The 21522-nt window shown below is 30.2% G+C and overlaps 2 protein-coding genes across 4 annotated transcripts; both read right to left on the bottom strand.

Annotated features, from left to right (window-relative positions):
* Nucleotides 1-433: 433 nt before the first annotated feature.
* Nucleotides 434-3795, bottom strand: LOC111037950 (enoyl-CoA delta isomerase 2, mitochondrial-like). Of its 3 annotated transcripts, none has more exons than XM_022320824.1 (7): nucleotides 3058-3795; nucleotides 2761-2877; nucleotides 2519-2673; nucleotides 2329-2449; nucleotides 2184-2273; nucleotides 1419-1565; nucleotides 434-1321 (listed from the first exon to the last, which is right to left on the bottom strand). In XM_022320824.1, the coding sequence occupies exons 2-7, from the start codon at nucleotides 2845-2847 to the stop codon at nucleotides 1151-1153; spliced, it is 771 nt and encodes a 256-aa protein (XP_022176516.1). In that variant the 5' UTR covers nucleotides 2848-2877; nucleotides 3058-3795; the 3' UTR covers nucleotides 434-1150. The 3 variants fall into 3 exon arrangements, with proteins under 3 accessions (XP_022176516.1, XP_022176517.1, XP_022176518.1); XM_022320825.1 differs by having other exon boundaries at nucleotides 3103-3795; XM_022320826.1 differs by having other exon boundaries at nucleotides 3185-3794.
* A 3711-nt stretch (nucleotides 3796-7506) lies between these two features.
* LOC111037989 lies at nucleotides 7507-20895 on the bottom strand. The gene is made up of 9 exons (XM_022320891.1): nucleotides 20733-20895; nucleotides 20431-20639; nucleotides 20140-20281; nucleotides 11545-12294; nucleotides 10577-10649; nucleotides 9183-9285; nucleotides 7902-8027; nucleotides 7654-7812; nucleotides 7507-7563 (listed from the first exon to the last, which is right to left on the bottom strand). Exons 1-9 carry the CDS (start codon nucleotides 20893-20895, stop codon nucleotides 7507-7509), a joined length of 1782 nt encoding a protein of 593 aa, XP_022176583.1.
* Between the last annotated feature and the right edge of the window lie 627 nt (nucleotides 20896-21522).

Raw genomic sequence — 21522 nt, 5'->3', positions numbered from 1 at the left:
GTACAATCATGACCCGTGGTGCTTATTAGTCCCTATGTCAGAATACTCAGACTTACAAACGAAATATTCTCTTTTTGTTTGTGATTGTTGGGTTGAGCGTTTAAGTTTGAATCTGTACGAACTTACGTCAGCGAGTCCCAATCAAATAAACTGAGTTCATGCTTTAATACAGGATCCATTTGAACTTAAAAAAAACCATCTTTCTTCCCATTTTTACAGACTTAGAACTCTGTAACTAAAAATGTACAGGTAGGTATGACAGTTTTAAAGAAATATATTTTTATATAGGTGTGTATAAGTGAGGCGTGGTTAGAAATTAGTCTTTTTTTTTGTCGTCAGTCATCACTTTATGTAGCAGTGAAAATGCTTGGATTTTTAACTTCATTATCTTCTCTGATAGGAAAATGAGGGTGCTTGGTACTTTTTTTTGGGGGGGGGGGGGCGTCAAAAGTAAAATTTCCTAGTATTTGTTTTCATTATTGGAAAAACCAGGAAATATCTTAACAATAATAGTGAAAACCCCTTGGTTGACAAACAATTTTTTTTACCTTTAACCTAAAAATTATAAAGACAGGACACACATGACAAAGTAGATGGGATTGTCATGGGGACACAGAAAATTGAAAAATTTTATACTGGAAAATTTAAACAGCATTGGTTTGTACAGATCCATCACCTCCCTGCATACTAACAAATATTTCAACATTTATAGTAACTAGTTGGTACTAACTATAAAAATAGTAACTATAGATTAACTATTAACTTACTATGTCTAACTACAATAGATTAAGATACATTTTATCTTAGTCTGTGCCATGGCTAAATAAATATATTAAGCCATGCCAAAATCTGTGTAATACGCATGTGTAATTGAAATATCTGTATTCTGTGGTGGGTATGTGTTTGATGCTACTGTAAGGTATCAATAAGAAACAATGAATAACATAAACGACTTCACAAAAAAAAATTTGACATTTTTAAAAATCATAATATATTGTTCAAAAGCTTAGTAGAGTAACTATAATAGGTGTATGATATTGCAACCAAACTTTTAAAACTAGTAAATTGATTATAATGTGATGTAAAAGTGAATGCTAGAAATTGTTTGAAATATAAAAACCATATAGATACATATTTCTTAAGGAATACTTTATAACTTATTCTTTAACATTTTTTGTTTAAAATAATTAGCAATAGAATTTTGAAAATCATCTGAATTGAATCTTTCTAGCAGTCTTTCAATCTCTCTATCATTAGCTTTGTGCAGTTCATCTTTAGTGATCACACCATTTAGCATCATTGATTTTGTGTACACCATAGGCTGTAAAGTTCATTGAAATTAAAACAATTTAAATAACTCAATAATATGACAGTTGAAAGACATAATTGTTGAAAAAGAGAATGAGAACATTTATTACCGATTTATACAAAGCTACTTCAGTTGTGATTTTTTTAACTAACTCATTTCTTCCACTAACTCCGTCATTGATAATTTCATTGACTAAGCCAATCTTCTGGGCATCAATAGCATTTAATGTCTTACCAGAGTACAAAAATTCATTGGCCTAAATTAGTAAACATATGTAAGTAGTATTCAATAGGGTTAATGAATAAGTTTTTTATAGGGAAATACGTATGAGGATTTAGGGTTTTTCAAATTCTAGTGGCTTGATAACCTGATTATCACAATTATAGTTTACCACTAGACAAACATACTATAAGGGGATATGAAATTAAATATTTTGAAAATAGGAATGCAAATGGAAAAAACTGGCATCAATGAAATGCCTTTAACTTTGTAGAATACACATATTATCATGTTTGTGCACAGCACATCACTTATTCTGCAGTACCACACAATGAATATGTAGACGAAATATTTTTTATTTAATAAGTAGGGGTCGGTTTAATTTGCTGAACTATAATTAATGATTAAATGACTACAAGTTTTTAATTCATAAAATCTTTTGGTAAACAATGGAAATATGGACCGTAATAAATGTGTAAGTGCGGTATTATTATTGTTATACAATGTTGAATAATATGTCGTAATATATCAAATAATAATATATACTCAACGGCGTAATATATTGTATGGATGCTTGTAATTTTACTGACCTATTGATTTAAAGGTAGGCTGAATACTATAGCACAGCCAAATTTAAAAACAGATTATTATTTACCCTAGTTTTTCCCATAATTAATGGAAATGTAATGCTTGAACATCCTTCAGCAGTAATACCCAATCTGTGAAAAGGACATGAAAATGTCGCCTAAAATTGAACAATGTTTTGTAAAAATTTAACACTAACTATATTATTTACTTACTGTTTTAGTTGCATAAACAAGATCACACAGTCCTAACGTAGTACATGCAATTCCAATTGCTGGACCATTGACCAATGCAACTAACAACTTCGGATAATCAATGAACGCTCTTACAAAGTTTCTGTTGATGTAACCACATATTTTAATAATTATTATTAAAAAAATATATGATCACCTAATATTTATTTACCGTGTTGCATTTAAACGATCTTCTATATCTATAACATTACTATCAAATAAGTCTGTACCACTACTATAGGCTTTTCCTATACCAGTTAATATGGTAAGAAAAACAGAATCATTTTTAGCCCCTTCTGCGAGAGCTCTGGTCACTTCATTGTAGCACTGTATATTTTTACAAAGTTAATATTTAAATAAGTTATGTAAGTTTTAGGTAACATAAATAAAATATTAGGTTTTAAGCATAATTACCTGAAATGATATGGCATTTAGTTTATTTGGACGATTAAATGAAATGATCTGAACTGATCCATCGTAATTTACTAATATTGTAGACATCCTGACTAATTGAAAACTAGCACTCTTCAGCTTTTACAAATGTCCAGTAAAATCAATAAAATAAATGAGTTTGTTAATTGTTCGTATAATAATACAACTTTTGGAATAGATTTGTAATATATTATGTTATAGCCTACTACATTCTATAAATCTACTCATGAATATGTTATGTCTTAACTAACACAAATAAAAAAAATTTAATACAATTACCTATCTACTACAAAATTATTTTTATTGGAATATCGTAGCACATACCTACTTGATTATACCATATTATACATAGGCTGGGTAAAATATGAGTTTAATCAACAGCAATTTTATTTACTGATATTTTTACCTTATACAGTTTACTTTCACCATCATCAACTACCTTGAACTTGGGCACTTCAATGACAAAGACTAATGATAGTACATAATATATTCATTATTCACCAACCACTAGTAGTTCCCAACATGAGAATGTGAGAGTATGAGACCTGTGGGCTGTGACTAATAATATTATACTGCAGATTGTAGAAAAGGACAAAAGGTATATTTAGGTATTATTTTTTATAGATAAAATGTCATCGAACATCGAACTACATTTTTCTTATCAGTTTTTTTTTAAAATTCATAGGTACAAATTATAACGACAGTAATTTAATCTATTCTGTGGTAATACTGATATTGGAAAGAATTCTAAGTTTTTCTATGGGTGTAACAATGTGACCAAATATTCTAAATACTTAGTTTACAGTAATTGTTGTAACACTCGGGATTGTGATGGGTAAAATAAAATATAAATTCGAGTCGAGTTCCCGGAGAGCACATTTTGTTGATGAGAACACACTAGAACTAGGTGCCAAGTGGCATAAGCGCATGCGCGACTTACTCGACAACCATAAGTAATAACTAATTACCATAGACATATTAACTAATATAGTTAATATGTCTATGCTAATTGCTAATTATTACAATGCACATACATTTGAAGTGAATACTGAATACTGAATAGTGATGCTCATGATAACATATTATATTTAGATGCTGACTGCTACGGAAGCGTTGTAGGACCAATCATATGTTTTTTTTATCAATCCTACTATTTTTATTTTTTATAGTATTGCTATGTACTACAGTGTAAATTATAAATAACTGTTTGGTTTTTTCCATGTTCGAAGTCTTTTCCGAGTTCCGACTAAAGCTATTGCCTAGAATCTGAACCGAGTTAATAGGTCTATGAATCTGAATAAATTATTCTCTTAGCGTAAAATTATAATATACATAATTTACAGTCGTGAAATGTGAATACCACGTGTCTGATACCCTTTAACAGAGATGGTGAACCTATGACAGGTGTATCACTCTGTGACACTCGCATAATCATCAAGTGACACACGGAACTATTGTTAAAAAAAATTAGAAGTTTCTTGTAAAGATGTAAAAAATGAAAGATTCAAATATTTTTCTTATTTGAAAATTCAGTTAATGAGTTTTCTTATTTTTTATAATAATAATTAATAATACATACAAAATACATAAAAATATTAGAAAATGCATCCGAAATCAGAATTGTTTTCAAGCAAATTTTCTCGATTTGCCGCCTAGAATTAAATTTGGAATTTTTAAGAAATCCTCATATAATTAAATTTGACAAACTTAAACTTAGTTTTTTTGAGCAGTTAAACATTGAAAATTTAGAAATGGAGGTAGTAGAATTTCAGAAAAGTAATATTTGGAGAAATAAATTTATTCATTTGAATAATGAGCTGGAAAATAATAATTGTTAAAATGTAATTCTTATTGAACGGAAAGTCATCAAAATTAATTTGCTTCAAAGGAAAAACTAACAATTTCATTATTGACAATGTATGGATCGACTTATGTGTGCGAGCAGCTATTTTATTCAATGAATTAAATTAAGTCGACTGTAAGTAATCGTCTTGGAACAGATTTAAGTGCAGAATGAGTTCAACTTAATCAACCAAACAGAGTCCGAGGACCATAAGAAACAAAATATACCAATAAAATTCAGCAACAAATTTTTCATTAAAAATGCACCTACACAACTTTTTTACTTAAATATTTTTATTTTGTATAAACTCAGAATTTATTCAACATACTTTTGAAATTATGTGCTATTTATACTTTAAGTGCCAAATACTCTAATGTATTTTAATTTTTAATAATGTTATGTTTGACTTGTTTTGTATCATTCAGGCCATGTATGTAGGAATTTTTAAGTTTGAAAAAAAGGTCATCAAATTAGTTGACACACAAGGAAAATAAAATAGAACCAACATTTATTTGTATTTGACACGTGCGTACAGAAAGGTTTGACATCCCTGCTCTATAATATTCATTTTGTCAGTGATGTATGCATCCATTATCCAATCGCTGCCAATGCCGGAAACTTTTAGTCCAAGCAATTCATCCGAACGGTCTCCGCCGCCAATAAAAGTCACCACCACGGCACCACCACCGCTGGTGCAAATTTAAGCGTTACCGCTGTTGTTCGTCACTCCGGAAATGCAATCGTATTCATTAATTTAACCGCTCGCCAGCGACTTACCTGGTCAGCTCACATTAAAAATAAAACTCGAACACTTAAAGATCGTTTTCACCTTCTCCGGCCGTTCCTAACTTCTAAAAATATTAAATTACCTACTTAGTTACTGCTGTATAAACTACTGCTCAGAACCATCTGGTCCTACGGTTTGCAGCTATGCGGCTCAGCCAAAGTATCAAATACAAACCGTACCTATACAAAGGTTCCAATCCAAAGTCCTTCGCGTCATCTCTAAAGCTCCCTTCTATGTTTCAAATAATACCCTTTATTCAGACTTCAATTTACCCACCGTCACTGAACTAGCCAAGCTCCACTATAAATGATTCAATAAAAAGTTAACACATCATTGTAATCCCCTTATCGACCAACTATCATCCGCAAATAGTCCAGGAAATTCCCACTAAAGACTAAAAAGACAATGGTGTCGTGACCTGCTTATATAATATTAAAAAAAAAAATGTATCATTACTACTATGATCTTTGTTACTTATAAGTTATAACTACTATGTACTCATTGTAGTAGGTACCATTATTATTATTATTTAATAATTAATTTAATATAAATTTATATTCATGCTGAAGTACCTCCGATGGGTGGTCTCTTCCGTCTGTTCTGTTCTATTTTTATCACTTAAGCTTATTGTTTATTCCAGAGTTACGTGTTTCTTTTTCAAATAATCTCCCCTCTTCGTCTTCCTCCTTTACAGCCGAGTGCTACGCCATCTTTGATGCTTTAACACTCATTTTTAACTTTGCTCCTAACAAATATCTAATAGCTTCCGACTCCATGTCATGTCTTCAAGCCCTAAACTCAAACCCTCTACGCTCTAAATTATCCCCACTTGTTCTACGTATAAAATCACTTATTTTCAATCTTAATTCTTTAAACTATACTATACATTTCATATGGATTCCCGGTCATACCGGCATTCATGGCAATGAGTTTGTCGACAATCTTGCTAAATCCACATCTAACATTATCCTCCCATCTGTTACTCTACTTCCGCACTCTGACTTTACTCCTTTTATTAAACGTTACACAACCAATCTATGGTCTTCATACTGGAATAATTTACCTGGTAACTTTGCGTCTAGGTATAGAGACATTACTCCTAATATTCTTAACAATATCTGGTTCAGCAAGTTAGACCTACACAGATCACATATTATACAATTTAACAGATTACGTATTGGACATTCTCTATTACCCAATCATTCGTTCAAACTCGGCTTAAACGACTCCCCCTTCTGTACACTGCATCTCGATGAACATATTTGCGATTTATCTCATATATTATTCGATTGCCCTGCTCTGATAACCGAACGTCTAGACTTAATTAATTCTCTAAATTCTTTCAATTGTCCTTTTAATCTCCATTCTATCCTCAATACTAATTGCATCTTTACGATTAAATGTATTATCAAGTTTATTTTGGATGCTGGCTTTATTATATAAAATCTATGTTTAAATTGTAGTAATATTGTAATGTTTTATTTTTTATTTGTACCTTGCTTATATAATTGTTGAGCTATATGAGTTGTAAACTTGAAGCTATAATAAAAAAAAAAAAAGCTTATTGTTCATTAATATTATAACAGTTAGCGTAATATAGAATTTTGTAAAAAAAAAAATTTAACCGCTCGAGAATATTCATGGTCGTTGTATCGCAAAGCAATTTCCGTTAGTGAATAAGCTCATCTCGCGTGCATGACATGAATATTATATATTATGCTATAACCACACTTTAAACAATATTTTTAACTTCAAATAATCTGGGGACTGGAGGTGCTAATTAAAGGACTTGGGGGTGCAAGGTACCCCCGTATATGTGCCAATACAGATACTAGCTGATTACTAATTGTATTTGTGTGTGGACCTTGAGGATTTTAGATACGAGTTTATGACAAGTTAGGTACTAGTGTACTACTATACACAATTAAATTATTGTATAATCCGACATAGATAAACCTATAGGTTTATTATCTTAAAAGAATAATATCGGTGAATTGCTTAATTGTTTGTAAGTGCAATTTCTATATAAATATTGAAAACTGTTGAGAACTATCGAAAAGTAGTTGATTATTTATTGCGTGGAGACTGAAGAGTCTTTCTATTTTCGCATTGCTTTCATCATAACGGATACAATGTTGTAGGACGTCATCAAAACCTGAAATTGAACAGAAATATTAAAGCATCGGTTCAAATAATGTTTTTTATTGATATATTATTAGCCGCCAAGCAATAAATTAATAAGTACGTTAGCAAATAGTTGTAAGTTGACAATTTTTTTCGTCGAAGCTTTCATCGTTATTTGATTGGCATCATTTATCCTCATGGTTAATAACAATAACCTTTTGAATTTCAAATCCATCTTTAACCAATTACATGAAGATATCCCAAGGTTGACAGATTCTCTCTGCATAGGTAATGTAAGTTTGTTATTGTCGATTAAACTCGAAATAATAAATTTCAATTTTAAACATATTGTAATATTTAGATACCAACCTTTAAGTTAATATTATCAAATAAACAACAATACAGATATAATTCTATGCATAAAAAGATAATTGCAGATCCGATTTTAAATGAGTTTACGATTATGTAAGTAAATGTTTCAGTTGAGAAGAAAACCTATTGGCAAAATACACAAATTATTAAAATACCTACCTACCTACCATATTATGTAATAGGTGGTATAGCTACAATGGGCATCGCCCATTTCCGCTAAAAAACCGGTTCCCTGATTTAGGTATAGCCCTTTTCCGCCAAAAACGAAAAAGGTACGATTCCCGTTTTCGCCAAAAGACATTTCCGCAAAAGAAAGTTTGGAAACCAATAGTATTAATTTATAAGCAATATATATGTTGCGGTATATATAAAATAAAATAGTAATGTAAAATGGGTACAACAATATATACAGCGATAATCTTCGATAATTGTTGATAATCGTCGATAACGGAAGGAAGTATACACTGTATCATAGTTTATTTATAATTCGCACACAATAATTATCTGACAAATTTTAAATTCTTATGAAAATGAAATTAGTAGGTACGAGTTTGTCAAAACTGTTTCTTGTAATTATATGATTTTTAAAACCTAACCTATACTTAAGAATGTGATTTTTAAAACCTGGCATATACTTGTATTATAATAATTAATATTTTTTATGACATTTTTAATTATTTAAAAATAACGATAAGTTTTTTCAAAACTCTATTGAGATTTGAGACTATATTTGACCTATACTTGTATTATAATTTGAAATAGTTAAATATAATGTATTATTATTATCTACTTGTACTATAATTTATAATAATAAAAATATTTTTATATGATAAGAATATGTAAGATTTTTACATGGTTCTTAAATTGACGGATACGTCTTTTCACAAAAATATATTCGCTATATATTGTTGTACCTATTTGCAATTTCGCAATTATTTACAAATGTCATTGCTATTACCTACATTTTACATGACTATTTTATTTTATATATACCAAAACATAAATATTGCTTAAAAATTAAGATCATTGGTTTCCAAACTTTTTTTGCGGAAATGTCTTTTGGCGGAAACGGGAATCGAACCTTTTTCGTTTTTGGCGGAAAAGGGCTATGGCGGAAACGGGCTATGGCGGAAACGGCCAATATTATTTTGGCGGAAACGGGTAACTCCCGCTACAATGTACATTTTTAATTATTGGTTAGGTAGTATAGTAAAAGGTTGACTTATGCCATAGGTACACGTTAAGTCTGATACATTGTTGCCTGTTATACAGTATTACCATTATAATGAATGAATTCAACAACATTATGATTATGCACGAAGAGTGAGCAACTTGAATTAAAACAATAGGCTTCATAATAAGAAAATATAATTTTAGTTTCCTGTAAAAATAAATGTAAAAAAATTAATTTTAAATACATTAAAAAACATTAAAATCTGTGAAATGTACAGCACATATAAATCATAGTAGTATTGCAGTAATTAGCCTTAGAGATCAATAATACAAAAATAGATATATTTTCTGACTCACTCAGAGTGCCTTAGTAAATCTGCAATCCAAAACGTTAACTGAACCAATATTAACTTGGCTCTTTCAATTAGTAACCTTCTTTCCAAATCAAACAAAGATATTAGATTTACATGGACCCTAGGTCATTGTAACATAAAGGGAAATGAGAAGGCAGATGAAGCTGCACAGTGAAATCATTCATTTTTACTCACTCGTAGATATTAAAAGAAATGTAAAAATACTGTATAGATCTGTAGAACTCTCACTAGCAAACGACCAAAGAAAATAAATTAAGAGAAATTAAGCACTCTGTTGAACTTTGGACGAAATACACTAATCTTAACAGAAAAAATGACGTAATTCTTAATCGACTCAGAATTGGTTACACGAAACTCACACACGGACATCTTATGACAAAGATAGATCCACCCATATGCCCAACATGTAATACAAACTACTCCATCAAGCATATAACCATCCACTGCCCCAACTTCGATGAAGCCAGAAAAGACTTCAACGTTCCGGACAACTTGTATGAAGCAATTGGTCCATTCTCGAACTTTCAAAATATAATTTCATATTTAAAAATATCAATTTGTATAATAGTATATAATATTTAATGTTTAATTGAACACTGTAAGCTAATAACTTATGTAATTGATGCTTAATTAATAAAGAAACAAAAAATATTGTAATGTTAAGTAACAATATGCTTTATATAAAGCTTAATTCGAAGAATCAAAAAATCATAATAAATCCTGACTTGTATTGTGTAATAATAAAATATTTTATTTCTGAATTAAATATTTAAAAATTACGGATATCATACTCAGTATAGGTCAATAGATCATATGACAAGGTCTAAAAATGAGAATTTCTTGTACTCAGTTTTTTTATGAAGTCAGTCCAGACCCTTAACAGTGCAACATTAATTCAAGAGTGAAATTTTGGATTGCAATTTTTAAATTTTACTTTTCTTGTTTATTGTTATTACAAATTGCCAATTGGTAACTAATATTTAAGTACAAACAATTTAGGAATTGTGGTTTCAACGTGTCGGCCTGATGAGCTTGACTGTCTGAGAAAGTGAAATTGTAAAATGGATAATATCATTATCCTTCTTTTTTTCAGTTGTATAATATTAGAATAAAAAATATACTTACAAAAAAAGTTGTTGTTGATCAAATATAATCGATTTAAAATATTTATAGTCGCCTACAACACCATAATCATGATCTGAAAAATAAAATGTGTGTATAACCTAACCAGCTCGTCATGACACTCATCGTTACGGTTTAAAAAAGAAAAAAATGGTTAAGTGAATTTCGTTCTACTCTACAGTCGGTTACAAGTTGGTCATATTAATGGATGGTGTTAAATTTGAATTCACTTATATAAAATCATGGTATACGAAAAACGAGTCAGAGCAAAGACCGTTTATCAGTCAATTTCATCCAAATTTGAACATAAAATAACTATAAAAAAATTGAGTTCATATATATTTTGCAGTTTTTTTGGTTACAGTATTGACTACCTGAGTGCAACTTCGTTTTAAATCGAAAAAATTCCCGTTTTTCCTTAATTTTTTGCTTGTTTTTCCTGCTGATTTTGACAAACATTGGAAAGTTTTGACTTTTGACTCCTTAAAGTTCTAACTAGATTTTTTTTCTGCCAGAAAAGATGCTGTTGAAGAAAATCGAAGTATTTTTACTGGACCAAAAGGTAATGACAGAAAAATTTTTTTTGAATTTTGACAAATTTATCATATTTGATACACATAATGAATAATGATATTTTCAAATGTAATTTTTTGGCATAAATTAATTTAACATAATATTGTTCTAATATCTAATGCCTAATAGTACAATAAATTACTCAAGTCACAATAATATCATAAACTATACCTCACTACCTACAAACAATTTAGGCTGACAGACCGACCATCTTCGCTCAGAATCCTTTATCGTATACAATGGTTTTATATCATTGAATTTCAATTCAACACATTCATTACAATTTACAGTGACTCTAGACATCTATTGTACAGCAGAACGTTACCCAATTAATTGGCTATTCAGCATTTTATCAAGATATATATTCTTTAAAATGATGACAAATAATTTAGTCTCACCTTTTTGAAGAATTACATTATCCATCATGTTCATAAACGCTAAAGCCAGAACTTCGTATTGAACAACTATCGCCCAACCGATAGACAATAATAATATATCGACCATCGGTATTAAGTATATTGATTGTATTGCCATTATCATTTCGATTACAAAAAATAGACCATAATACTTATTAAAAGTTTTTACATCTACAGGATACCGCCTGTTGATAATGCTATCTATGCGATGATTGTCCTTTTTGTTCGTTATGAAAAAGTTTACCATAATTGGAAATATAATCCATTGAATGGCACAAACAATGGTGATAGTGATATATAAGTTTGTAAGTTTTAATACTCTGTTACGATGTTTGTGTAATATTGTATTGTTATTACAACACTGTTGGCTCTTCAAAAAATTTAAATCTGTAACGTTCAAAAGGTCTAGAATTTTCTTTTTGTTAAACATAAGTATGATCATTTTCCATGTAATAAAACAACTATGTGATGTAGAGAAGATGTTCAAAAATAAATCAATATTATTCATTGGATCTTCCAACTCAAACAAAAATCCACAATTCCCTAGACCAAGCAGACACTGCGTTATCACGATAAGTGCAATCAAAGAAAGTTGGTTAACATTCCAACCGAATATCTTTTTGCTGTTTGGATCAAACATTTGATAAAAACCAAATTGCTTCAACATTTTCAAATTAATGGCCGCAGTATGATCATTAAATGTCGGATTTAGTTCGGTTTTATCGGTGCGATCTGTAAAAAAAAATATAATTATGAAACTGTTAGTTTTGAATAGATAAAGTATTAGCAAAGAATTAAGATGAGATCTACGGGACTAGACATAAGTACATTACACGGATTTGAATATTGGATACTGCAAAGTAACCTCCACTTGGAGGTATTTTCATTCAGTAATTCTTGTCATTGTTTTATCCAAAATTATCCATCAATTAAGCTTATTCTTGAATAGATAGAATACAATTAAAAACTTTGTTAAAAAAAAAATACGTTTAATGCTGCATTTTAAGTATTTTACAAATATTTACAAAATCACGAACATTTGCAAATATAATGTTAAAATTTTTCACATTTTTGATTTTAGTTAATATTTAATAAAATTTTCAATTTTTATAGCTTAAGCTTGAAAATGTAATACAAGTTTTTTATAAGTAGCTTATTCTAATTTCTAAGACAAAAGAGATCACAGTTTTTTACTATAGACATTTTAAGCCCAAAATTGTATAATTTAAACAAAGAATAATCATTTTGTTGTAGTTTGAAAATATTATTTGGAAGGACTTACTCTGAACAATGATATGTTCAAAATATTTTAAGGTACATTGATTTTTCTTTTTTATTGTCCTTAATTGAGTGGAGCCAATTGGGCCATTAGCTATTGCAGGGGTTACTGTTTTTTTTTTTGGCGTTGGTACTGTTATTTGGCAACTTGTTTATATGTGGCAAAGTTTTTATCCATAAGAACCCTAGTGGTCACCCATCCTGGAACTAGTGACAGCGGACGGTGCATACTCTCAATCACGTTGCGTGAACCGCGCCACGCCAAGCTCCACGTACATAGGTTGTTAATATTGTTGGAATGCTACTTTATCGCTACCTGCAATACCTGAGTCCTGGGGGGTCATATTCCTAAATACGCCACGTTTTAAACCAGAAACCTATTTACACCATTCTACGGTTAGGTCTACAGTATACGTTTAGCAACATTTTTAAAAATTGCACTGTGTTTGGGAAATTTAGTATAATGCGTTTAGGCAAGTGATTATAAAACATTGTGTTGTGTTCGAATTTTTTTTTTAATACCCTGGAATACTGTATTTTGTCAATTCAATTTTCCTCTCATTTTGACAAACTTTGGACTGTCCGTGAATTACCCGGATGTGATTAAAAGTGGATAGTTGTGTGTGTGTGTGTGTGTGTGTGATTAAAAATTGAATTGATTTAGATGGTTATAAATCAAGTTAAAATACTATTACAATTAAAACAATTTTTTACCCAACTGTCCCGCCTGATCTACCCTTTATCTACTGATACGAGTTGAAAAAATAAGATATTATAACATCCTCCAAGTTTCAAGAAACCTATTGACATAACTTTTATTGAAAACGGTCTAGAAGTTTTTGAGCCTATTGACTTCAGATGAGCCAACATCCATTTTTAGTTGTGTAACCCGACTTTGTACTTGAAAAAACATAGAACATAGTGCTATTTAGGTGTATCTTGGTTTTGGTGTACCTTGCTTTCTAAGCTAATTTGACAGAGATCGACAATTTACCTTTGGTGGAATGAAAATATCACTATAATTGATCTATAAGTCGAATGTAGTTCAAATTATACGATCTACATTTTCCCAATATCTCCAAGAATGACTTGAAATTTTCACAAAGTCGGCGAAGTAGTTTTTGAGTACCTATGTAGGTAAGATACAAATATACATTCAACTCTCATATTTGTTTTAACACGATATAATCTATTTATTCGAAATCATAAACGCGACAATTAATGCACGCGTATTACCTCGTCTGCCCGAGTAACCGATGGCAATAAATACTAATTTCTCTTACCACTACGATTATATTCTAATCTGTAACTCGTAGTATGCGTGATTCTTATTATACATTAAGGTATAATATTATATATATTTTGTAGCCTGGTGACTGGTGAGGCGCGGTCGTGTACGCTCAATCTGCGGAAACGCTCTGACCGGTACGGCCGGCGTTGCTAGCTGCCGGATGGGTCACCCTAGATTTTCAGCAACAAAATCCTCGCCACACATATAATACATGTTCCAAACCAACCGTTCCCCCTAAAAATAGCTAATGCATATAGTTTTTGGGCATAAGTTCAAAAGAAAAATTTAAAATATATATTTTTTTATATTATGAAAAAATTAATTAATTTATAGCAATATAAATATGATATAGGTAATACAATTTACTTAGGAAAACATTTTTGTCATAAAAATTCGAGTTTGTTGTAGTTGTACTGTTCCATTGTCATATTATATTGGGTTGTTTATATTTATATTTTGGGGCATACGTAAACTGCGTCCAAATGATCTTTTTTTTTGTAAATTGAAATTTTATCTATGTTAAAAAGGTATAGTGTAAACTGCGCCCGACTTATTAACTTATTAAATTTTGACTTATTAAAGTCTCTATGTTTGACGATTGTGTACTTTCTCAAGTATATCACAGAAATTTTATTTTCGTCAAGAAATACCAACACGTTATCAAATATCTATACTGCAGTAATACGACAACTGATGGTTATCACTACTTCCTGCATAGTTCTGCTAGTACCTATATCGTATTCATTTTAATCAGTAAAGTTACGATGGCCGAACAATTCATAACAATAACAATTCGCAGCTCGAAAAATGCTTGAAAATTATTTCTAATTTTAAGTTTCGTAAAATGAATCGGCCTCTAAGTTGGGGTGAGGTTAAGTGGCGATGTACGGTCAAAACTTGCAGAGCATTTTTAAAAACGGTAGGTGATGACGACAGAATCACTGAACATAGTTTTAACCATAACCACGAATCATTAAGCGAAAGAAATATACATAGTAAAAGAAATATATGTACCTAATGCTATAAGGAAGATATTGCCTCCATTCCCTAAATCAATTGAAGAAATTCAATTAATTCTTGACGAACGCGGTGCTCAAACAAAAAGAGATAAATTATTTTTATTAATAAACAACAAGGAGTTGAAATATGTTGTTTTCAGTTGCATTTCTAATTTAAAAGCTCTTGCGTTATCAAAATGGTTGTACATGGGTGGTGCATTTTCATACTGCCCTAAATACTTTACACAAATGTTTACAATACATGGTTTTATCAACGGTTATTATATACCACTCGTTATATGTTTACTCTCCGATAAAAGTACAATATCATATACTAATTGCTTAAAATCTATTTGTGAATATAGTTTCCAAAATACTAATATTATATCACCATAAGTATTTTACCTGTAATTTTACCAGGGCGCAGTTTACGTGTCACCTTTTTACACTTGATGAAAATTAAAAACTCAGGCGCAGCTTACATGTATGATTTTGTGTTTACTTGTATTTTGGGCGCAGTTTACAATCGCCGATATTTTTATCTATTATATACATACCTCTTTTAAAAAACTTTTTGAACGTCGAATACATCTTATGTAAACTTTCCTTATTGGCTTACGCACTACGACTAACTATTGCAGGAAATATATTTAACATGTACTAATGATATATTTTTTTATTTGCATGTCTATACAAATTCATAGTTAAATGTTAAATATTTTTTCAGTGACCCTTATGTAAAATGTATGATCTAAATAAATTACCTACACCAGGAAGTCTAATATTAAAACTAAAAAAAAGGAAAAGAAGCCAATACTAATATAAAATATAGAATGTATGACCTAAATCGAATATTAAGTATACAAAACACTTCCGACATTTAGTTATGAATAACTTAGTAGAAAACCAGAACCTGTAGTTAAACAGGTACATAATTTAAAGAATACCTGCATTATACATTTTAAAACTGTATTGCGTGCGAATTTTGTAATAATTTTTTTACTCAAATACAATTTAATAACAAGGACATAACCAAGAGTGTTGCGATTTGAGATTGAAGAATAAAACATTTTTACTGTTCCACAAGGGCGATGGTTGCAGACACAAAAAAAACTATATATCATTGTAAAACCAATACCTAGGTACGTTAATCGCTCCCCTGAATGTGGTGGTCAAAATTATATCAATAGTGATGCGCAAACGACAACCGACGTACATAACTTATAGTTGTGAATACCATCTGTCTTGTAATATCCACCCCGTCAGCAATGTCTGTATCCAATCGCCGCCGATGTCCGAAACTGCTGCGGATTGGCACCACTTCAGAGATTTTTATTCCAATAAGTAGTGTTATAATAACATAATTTATATAAAATAGGGAAGTTAAAATAACAAATATATTATAATTAAATTAATTTAGCTGGTGATGAGGTGTCATGGATGGCTGAGGACTCCTGAGAGGAGTAGATAACGTAGAGTTTAGTTTATCCAGAACCGTCGAGAGTAACTTAATTAATGGACGAAAAATGTTTGAAATTTCGCTGATAGTTTTGGATAGTTTAACTGATGGGTCTATGGTGGTTGATTGGCTGTGTTGATTAGAACTGCAGTGGATCTCAGAAAACGAGGGCTTGGTTGGCCTAGGAGGTTAAATGGATTTTGTTCTTGCTTTTTTTGTATACGGTGGCGTGATTTTTGAAAACTGCGCAGCCTTTATAAGATGATAACTTACACAACTACACGTATTATTATACGCGTAGCGGGTATGAAGTATTCAAACAATTAATTTAATAATACCTATTTTTTAAAATTTATGTAGGCCAACTTATATTTTTAATTAAAATATCAGTTAAAAGTTAATTAGCTTTTCATATTAATAAATTCTGTGATTTCTAATTTAGTGCAAAAATAAAAATTATATTGGAAGAATATAATATACCGCCTAGTTGAAATGTGAAAAGACATGATTATATTATTAAGGTGCCTGGTTTTTAAAATTCCCAGCAATTTTAAGAAATTTGAAAATATGTTAAATCAAACCGTTCGAAGTACATTAATTACTGTCAGTCTGGTGGGTTTAGTGAAAAATTGATAGGCTTTGCAGGAGCTTTAACTTTATCGTAATGCATAGTGTATATACCTATTTTACCTATTTTTTCTTACAAGGTAATTAAATATTCAAACTATACATATTTCAATTAATAATTTAACAAATATTAACTTGTGCTACAGTGGCCGCGGAATATAGGGTTTTTTGAACCAATTGCTTCATGTCTGAAATTGGGGTTTGGTCGGGCCCAGGTGGGAGAAAATCGTAAGACCTCAGCACAAATATCATGAATTCATGACAAATCCAGTAATTAATAATTATTAATGTCCCCTGCTGCTTATTTTATTTCAATGAAGGGGTGGTGGTAAAAAAATTTAAAATATACAATATAATATAATATGCTTGTGTCAGTTCTCACTGTTACTTTCTGTAAGCATATAAAAATAGATTAACTAATGTCAACACCGAGTTCTTTCAAGTACATATTATATTTGACGGGGTAACTTAATATAAGAAAAATCCACTGCATTATTGCTTACTGTCTTTTACTGGCTGAAGGGGGAGGGGGGGGGGAGTATTTTACATGTAATCCTAGAAATCCGAAAGTAGTATTATGAGCAAAGTCGCCGCACGCGGTGATGATGTACCTGAATTGCATATCTAATGCGCCGCATTAACATAATTCTATAATTGAAATTTGAAATATTGAACAGCATAAAAAAATACTAGTGAAATAATAAAACTTTGTTGGCTACAAATAACATACCATATATTATAATAGTTTGTTTATTTTATAATTTATATCAACTGACGACAGCCAGTCTGTTATTTGAATTCAAACTAACGAGTTCTATTATTTTTTTTTTTATATTTTTATATCATTTAACTGTCAATTGTTTTCATTTTTAGTTCACTCTCTGTTTTTTATTTGTTTTGTTTTTCGAAAATTAATTAAAATTTTAAATGTTTTTATTCTAATTGCCAACGTTTATTTCCAGCGAATAGTTTTTCAAGGATGCATCGTGATAAAACTGGCTATTCTTACGTTTTGATATATTTTATACACATCATTCTTGCTATTATATTCAAGAAAGACAAACAAGACAAACAACATGACTTGGACAAACAACTACATTTTAGTTGAATGTAAAATGGATTAATAATGATACGTGTGAAAAAAAAATGTTTCTTTTTGTTAAACGAATATTAAAACGAGAGTGGTAATAATATACTTAATTATAGGTGAGTTTGTTTATCAATGTTATTTTAGAAATTAATAGAAATATTGTAATTATTAGTTATTTACAAATATTAGCTTTAATATTAGCTATAAGGTATTTTAATTTAAGTTGCATTTTACGTATACATGTATAAGTATCATATTATACTATATATTTTATTTCCAGGTAAAAATGTATACAGTGTTGAATTTAGTAGACATAAATATATCGATATGGACGGGATTATACAACAGTATAAAAGAATTTAAATTTCTCCACAAATAAAATATATATTAATATTTAAAATATGCGGTATAATCCTTTAAAATGTAATGTACTTCAGAAACACCAATAACCATAGAATTCGAGGCGTATAATAGGGAAAAAAGAAAAAAAATATATCAATATTTTATTTGTGGAGTAAATAAAATTTTTTTTTATAAATTTGTATTGTGTACTTATGCCAGATACGGCAATATTCCCGTTTTTTGGACTACGGATAATATTTTACACGTCTTGAATTCAACACTGGCAATGAGGGTAATGGGAAATTGTCGGTCAGAAGAGGGATACTGATATTTTATAAAACCAAAGTTCAATTATAAAACAATTATCAGTAAATTTAGCCTAGAATACACAATAGGTATATAATATATACAAGTTACAATTTTAACCGTACCCCTTATTATAAATATCCGACAGTTCGACCATTCTCCTCAGCGTGGACCTAGGCCTAAAGTTTAAACTTGGGGAAACCACGATAAAAAAAACGCGCCACGTACAATACCTCATGCAACATTAAGAAGTTTGATATAATATCGATTTTCATTTAATGTGCTAAGGTGGTGAGGAAACTTGTGCAATAAATTATTGTAATTTGTAATATAATATTAACATTACATAATATACAAAATGTAAACTAAATTAATGTATTATGTGTCTATATTCTGATTTCTGATACACTGATATTTTTATCCTGACATTTTTTGAAGGCACATGCGCACAGCTGGTACAGGGGGGGTGGCTCCAGCCTCTGTATATACGCCTACGTTTAAAAGGCGATATCAATCAATTAAAACGAATAATATTCATACTCTTATGCCGAGGTACATTTGTGTAAAAGGTATATATTGTTCATCATTTTCTGGATCAATGTCGTTAACAGGAGTTTTGTTAATATAATTTGGACTCATAAAACATGATAAAATATCTTTATAAGTAGACATCATTTTATCGTGTAACTGAGTTATCACTACAGAGGAGCTTTGGAAAAAAGAATTGAATGAGGTGAATTTTGGCAAGACCCAATCTAAAAACAAAAATACAAGTCTTATGAGAGGATCTGTAAGTGTGCTGTATACTGATTCTGCTATTGTTAGGTGTTCATTTAAATGCTTATCTTTAAAATATAAAAGTAATGCATCCCATTATTCTAGCACTCTAGATACAACTAAGTGCAAAGACAACCACCTTGTCTGACTAGGGTGTAAAAGTTTGTGTACTGGAGTAGAACAAAATTCTTGAAACTGCACAAATTGTGCACATCTTTTTGAACGCATTGAAAAAAAATGAATAAACGTTGCGCGCTAAATCTTCACAACGTTTTGGAAGAACCTTACATTCTTCACTTGCACAAAGGTGTAACGAGTGGCATATGCAAGTCCATATGCTTATACCAGGACAACTTTCTCTCATTCTGCTAGCAACAGAAAGAATTATGGGCACTCATCATTGAGTTACACCCATCTGATCCAAAACCAATGACATTATTGAATGGTATATTATTGTCAGCAAATGATTTATACAAACAATCATATACATTTTGGCCTGTAGCACCTTCATGGGCCTTTTGATAATTTTTGGGTTCAAATACATTGGATAGCTAAAAAAAATGGCTTACAAGTTACAATTCTACCGATGTCTCGATTAAAGTACCTAACAACAATGCATGCTTGTTTAATACAACTAATATCAGTAGACTCATCAGTTAAAATACTGAATTTTGTCTGCACCCAACTGTCAATTAAATACTATTTGGTCCATTGTATTAAAAGAAATATTATGCTCAGCTACAAAAGCAGTAAGTTTAATTTCTGCTGATTTTACTTTTTCAAGTAAAGAAATATTTGTTGGTTTAAAAGAATCAGAAATTGGTGAAGTTGTTGAAACACCATTAGACATTAACTTATGTTTTTTGTTAATTAAATGGCAGTTTAGTGAAGAAATATCTGTAGCCAAAACTGTATTACAAATAATACATTTAGCATTTGTGTTTGATTTTTCATCAGGTCTTAACCATTTAGAAAATTTTGGATTCTGTTCCCAGGACTTACCGAATAATGGTTTCCGATGTTTCTTTTGCTTACCATCACCTTGTCTAATTCTTTTGTACTCTGGTGTGAGACTGTGATCGGATCCAGAACAAGTATCATCTTTTTGGTCAATTGTTGATGATTTTACAATACTCTTTCCAGTTGTTGTGACAAATGTATCCATAATTATGAATTTACAGTTAATAAATTACTTTAAATTTAAGAATTTTTAGTTTTATAAATTTAAATTAATAGTCGACACACGAAAACACAAAACGACAACGTCAACAGTCGGCAGTCATCGAGTTTCTAACTTATTTACTATTTAATTTGTTATTGTTATTAATAAAATAATAATTGTTACCGAATACTGGTTCATAGAACCATTGATTTTAAAATATACTATATATTTTAAAATCAATGATAAAACCCATGATAACATTACGACTAACACGGATACAAGACCCTGACTACTATAAGACGCTTATATCTAAAAATAGAAATAGAAATATCAACAATTGTAAATTTTAAGATATGGACCTGGACTCTGACCGTCTTAGGACCTTAGGTTCTTATTTTTAATTTTATATTATATAAAGGCTTTATAATAAAGCAGTGAAAATTGCTAAATCGATAATCATTAATTGTATTTGTATTTCGGCATTTTTTTAGTAAAATTTTGATTTTTAAATGCATATTTGCATCAGATTGAAATGTTCGTAATAAACCGTACGAATGTTCGTTTTATTTTATGTTCGTACACTAGTAAAAATGTTCGTACTAAAACGAACATGTTCGTACGCCTGGCAAC

The sequence above is a fragment of the Myzus persicae genome, unplaced genomic scaffold, assembly GCF_001856785.1.
Source record: "Myzus persicae strain clone G006 unplaced genomic scaffold, MPER_G0061.0, whole genome shotgun sequence".
Lineage (NCBI taxonomy): Eukaryota > Metazoa > Arthropoda > Insecta > Hemiptera > Aphididae > Myzus > Myzus persicae.
This window is presented reverse-complemented; position numbering and strand designations above follow the sequence as displayed.